The following is a 5267-nucleotide window of genomic DNA, read 5'->3' as shown; positions in this document are numbered from 1 at the left end:
CAGACAACTTCCGAGATCCCCAGCCCCTCTCTGCCAGCATGTTCACGCTGATAGGGGCGCTCTGCCGCTGTGTCCTCGCGCCGCGCTGCACGGTCTTAGCCTCGCGCAATTACGCCTCCCGCGGAGCTCTATGCGAGCGTTAAACGAAACATTAGCACCTCATTTAAAAAATAAAACGGCTTCTCACAAGGACAGACAGCTCCCTGCGTGGTCTTATCATGCGCAAATTAGCCAATTTACCAAACTGGCCTCGCTCACACGGGCGCGCGCGGGCGGCACGCACGCACGCACACACACACACACAGGCAATCATCTGGAGGCAGACGCGCCCTCGCATTGTTGTGACACTATCAAGGATGTTGTGTAAAAGGAAGTTGCAAGACAGAAAGTTCAGCTACTGAGGGAGTGATAAAGACAGCAGGTTGTTATTCCTGACAGCAACAGTGGTGCAGGCCTACTTTATATTGTCTTTAGAATAACATTATTGTGATGATTAGCCCATAATGTTTACTTTTACTATATGAAATAAGTTGCAGAGGGGGTTGCTACAGGGTTATTATGGTTTATTTTAGACCAGTCGTGGCTCCGGGCTTAAAAACGTCTAAAAGTAGTAGTTTCATTTGTCATTTGAGTTAAAATGACGCCCTGTCGTTTTCCAAATGTCACCTACATCAGCATCCTGTATCCCGAAGCTTCAGACTGTGGCAAAACTAGTGTGATCACAAGCCGTAACAAAACATATCGGCGAAAAAAAACTGGAGTGACAGCCGGAAAGCACCGCCTCCGCCGCTCTGTGATTGGCCGAGCGGCTCCGGGGGTGTAGCGTGCCAGGCTTCGGTATATATTGGCACCGCTTCGTCTCCAAGCCGTTGATTTGTATGGGAACCGGGACTAAGGTGGGACGAGCCGACTGAATGTAGTCGCTGTGTTTTGAAAGAAAGAAGGCCCACATTTTCCCGTTTGTGGCGATCGGACAGCAGCACTCGGGTTTTTTTTAACAACACACTGTGTGAGGATACTGAAAGCTGTTTGCAGAAGAAGGTGGATTCTCCTCTCAGCCATCTTGACTGCCGCTCGCCGCCCTAAAGGCTGTTTTCTCTCCTCCTCCTCCCCCTCAGCTGAAAGTAAACACGGCTTGCACATTGCTTGCAACTCCGTGCAAGATCCCGAGAGGAGCGAGATGGGCTCGCTGCGCAACATCTAACCGGAGCAGAGGCAAGAGCACACGGCGGAGAGGATTTATTGCTGTTGGTGCCAGAGCAGAAGAGGGGGACACGACGCGCCGGAGGGATGGACCTGCTTGGGATTTACCTGCTCCTCTCACTTGCTCTCCTGCCCCGATCCAGCTGCACCACGGCCAAAGAGATCACCTGCCAGGAGATAGCCGTGCCGCTGTGCAAGGGGATCGGCTACAACTACACCTACATGCCCAACCAGTTTAATCACGACACGCAGGACGAGGCGGGACTGGAGGTGCACCAGTTCTGGCCTCTGGTCGAGATTCAGTGTTCGCCGGACCTGAAGTTCTTCTTGTGCAGCATGTACACCCCGATCTGCTTGGAGGACTATAAAAAACCTCTCCCGCCGTGCCGGAGCGTGTGTGAGAGAGCCCGGGCCGGCTGTGCGCCTCTCATGAGGCAGTACGGCTTCCCCTGGCCGGACAGGATGAAGTGTGACCTGCTGCCGGTGCAAGGCAACCCCGACACCCTGTGCATGGACTACAACAGAACCGACTCCACCACAGTTTCCCCCGTCCTCTCCAAGCCCACCAACCATCCCGGTAAGGGTTACAGTCCGCCTAAAAATAAGCCGAGCCGACCCGGCGCGCCTGGGAAATACAAGCCGCCCTCCGCTCCGTGTGAGCCGGGGTGCAAGTGTCTGGAGCCCATGGTGCCGGTGAACACGGACCGCCACCCGCTCTACAACCGCGTGAAAACGGGTCAGATCACCAACTGCGCCATGCCGTGCCACAACCCGTACTTTACGCACGACGAGCGAGCGTTCACCGCCTTTTGGATAGGACTGTGGTCCGTGTTGTGCTTCGTGTCAACTTTTGCCACCGTCGCCACTTTCCTCATCGACATGGAGCGCTTCAAGTACCCAGAGAGACCCATCATCTTCCTCTCGGCGTGTTACATGTTTGTGTCAATCGGCTACATTGTGAGACTGATCGCCGGACATGAGAAGGTGGCGTGTAACCGGGAGTTTGACATGGAGCACATCCACTACGAGACCACCGGCCCCGCGCTCTGCACCGTGGTCTTCCTGCTTATTTACTTCTTCGGCATGGCCAGCTCCATCTGGTGGGTCATCCTGTCTCTGACCTGGTTCCTCGCGGCCGGGATGAAGTGGGGCAACGAGGCGATCGCCAGCTACTCTCAGTACTTTCACCTGGCCGCTTGGCTCATCCCCAGCATGAAGTCCATCGCGGTCCTGGCGCTGAGCTCCGTGGACGGGGACTCGGTGGCTGGGATCTGCTACGTGGGAAACCAGAACCTGGACAACTTGCGGGGCTTCGTTTTGGCCCCTTTGGTGATTTATTTATTCATAGGCACTATGTTCCTCCTGGCCGGATTTGTGTCCCTGTTCAGGATCCGCAGCGTTATCAAACAGGGTGGCACCAAAACTGACAAACTGGAGAAGCTGATGATCAGAATAGGCATCTTCACGGTGCTGTACACGGTGCCAGCCACCATCATAGTCGCCTGTTACTTTTACGAGCAGCACAACAGGCAGAGCTGGGAGATCACGCACAACTGTTCCAGCTGTTTGCTGGAGAGGGACCGCAGGAGTCCGGACTATGCAGTTTTTATGTTGAAGTACTTTATGTGCCTTCTGGTGGGCATCACGTCCGGAGTGTGGATCTGGTCCGGCAAAACTCTGGACTCCTGGAGGACTTTCTGCACCAGGTGCTGCTGGGGCAGTAAAGGCACCAGCGGCTCCATGTACAGCGACGTGAGCACGGGACTAACGTGGAGGTCCGGCACGGCCAGCTCCGTGTCTTGCCCCAAGCAGATGCCATTGTCCCAGGTTTGAATGAGAGTTTTTTAAAAAAGCAGCTTATGTGGACTGCTAATTGTTTGGGAGATAACCCATCACTCCATGTCTTAAGCAATTTGCATAGTAATGAACGGCTGCTGAGGTGTCACCCCCTCCTCACTCTCCCAAACATCCACACACACACACCTCTGTGGGGAGAGCTGGCTGAAACAATGTACCTGGCGTTCACACAGGTTAATTCCTCCCTGTTTATATGTATTACAGGTACAGACTGAGGCTGTTAACGCAAACTGGGCATTACTTGCTGTAGGCGCAGAGACAAGTAGCTTCATACAAAGAGCATTTGGGTTTTTTATTGCCATTTTATCTACATAGTGCCAGATAACATTGTATAATTCAATCACATCAAAGACGGTTTAAATTAAGCCTTAATAGTGCCCAAGTATTTTACGGGTCATTCATTTTGTAATTTCAAATGTATTTATATAAAAGCTATGTAAAAAACCTGTACATTTGTGTATAAAAAGAAAACTTTATAAGCTATTGTAAATTTGTACAAAGTGTAGATGTCTCTTTTTGCGAGGAAAAAAAGCAAATATGACCTTTATTTTGACAATAAAACATTTGATAAATCTCAGCGTCTGTGTAACTTCGCAGTGTGTTTCCCGTGCAGGGGAGGCGGTGCTGTTTTTCAGCTCTTGCAGGCATATTTTGTGGCTCCTTGTGGTCACCGTGTTGAGGATGGCAGCAGCAATAGCAGCTTTTGAGGGCCCCGGCAAAAAAAAAAAAAGAAGAAGAAGAAAAAAGGAAGCCCTTTTAACCATCAGAGACCAGTAATTAGAGGCAGGGGTTGAGTTGGAGCATCTCCATAATTGTTTAAGTCCTCTTCACATGCCTGCCCGAAGCCCGCTTTCTTAATTTAGTAAAAGAGGGAGTGGGTGAATGGGGGTATAAATGCAGGGAACAGACCCTTTTCATCTGCAGAAACTTTGATCTTTCTTTTTTAACAGCCCAGAATAAAGGTGGTGTGTATAAGGAGTGTCTGTCTGATGTGCCAAGGTTCCCCCTAAACGTCCCTATTTGGATGCTTTGATGGACATCCCGCAATTGAAAGAGCGTTTTGGAAGCCCTCGCTTTTCTGGGTTTGTCGGGGCTGAAACCTGCCAGAGCCCCTGCGTCTTGTGTTTTGGCTTTTTTTTTTTTTCTTCGCCGAGCCTGAATTGAAACATCTTCTCCCTTGGGCTCAAGCTGTGTCAGCGAGTGCAGGGGCCTTGACATGAATGATATTGAAATAGCAATGAAAGCCCCACAGGTGGTCTGTTCACATGATCTCACATCTTAGGGCCCCCTAATCAAGGCTTTTTTTTTTTTTTTTTTTTTTTTTTTTGCTACAAATGTATCTGCTTTGGTCCCAATTAACCCAGTGTGCTGGCATAAGATGATAAACTGTAACCCAGCGTAGAGGTGCCTTTAATTTGCTGGTCAATGGTGACAGTGGGCTTTGTGGCGCCTGCTTTGTTCCTGCTTTATTCCTTCGCACTCACACCGTAGATGCGAACCCCAGAAGCTTCTTTTCAGCGTGCCGCAGACATGCATCTGTTGGGAGTGTAAATCAGCCACATAAATCTTGCATCAGCGCTGTCAGCACAGACACCAGGCGATGAAGATGGAAGTCATAACCAAAAAAAAAAAACACTTTTCTTAAGCATTTTTCTTCCATGTAGCTCCTCAACAGCTCAGAGTAGTTTTTAGCGTTTGTGTCCAGTTACTGAAGATCAAGTTTGGGGAGTTTTAATCATGTTACTGTTTAGCTGAAAGTTTGCAGTGATTCAGTTTAGTATAATTGTAAAGACTGCGCTGCTCTCTGTTTTGGTAGAGCTCCTGCTGTTCATGCTCTGCATCAGTTGCAGTTATATTTCCACCAAATAGTCACGGTTGCTCTCAATCCTGCAGCTTGTTTTTCTGGTGTTTACCTCAAAAACCTCAGTCAGTGTGCAGCTCCAGCTCTCACTGCCAGCCTCTTAGCAAGGACATTAATGTGTAGCCCCACCTAGTGGTAGAAGCAGCGCTGCACACCCCTCCATGCTTCAGAGCACCAGGGCGGCAAGATTTCACTCTCGGCCTTAGAATTGATTGAGTACATGCCAGACATAAAACTTTCTTCATGTTTAGAGACACGAGGTCCCACTTCTCAGACTCACATACATCATAAAAAAGCTGATTTATATGAGCGAAAGACTCCTGATGAGTCTGAAAGCATAGCAAAG

General features: G+C 49.9%; 1 protein-coding gene across 1 annotated transcript; it reads left to right on the top strand.

Moving 5' to 3' along the window:
* Positions 1 to 887: 887 nt before the first annotated feature.
* On the top strand, positions 888 to 3618 carry fzd8a (frizzled class receptor 8a). The gene has a single exon (XM_041961251.1). The coding sequence runs from the start codon at positions 1291 to 1293 to the stop codon at positions 3034 to 3036; it is 1746 nt and encodes a 581-aa protein (XP_041817185.1). The 5' UTR covers positions 888 to 1290; the 3' UTR covers positions 3037 to 3618.
* The last annotated feature ends 1649 nt before the right edge of the window (positions 3619 to 5267 follow it).

The sequence above is a fragment of the Chelmon rostratus genome, chromosome 20 (assembly GCF_017976325.1).
Source record: "Chelmon rostratus isolate fCheRos1 chromosome 20, fCheRos1.pri, whole genome shotgun sequence".
Classification (NCBI taxonomy): domain Eukaryota; kingdom Metazoa; phylum Chordata; class Actinopteri; order Chaetodontiformes; family Chaetodontidae; genus Chelmon; species Chelmon rostratus.
Note: the sequence above shows the minus strand (reverse complement) of the source record. Positions and strands in the feature narration are given on the sequence as shown.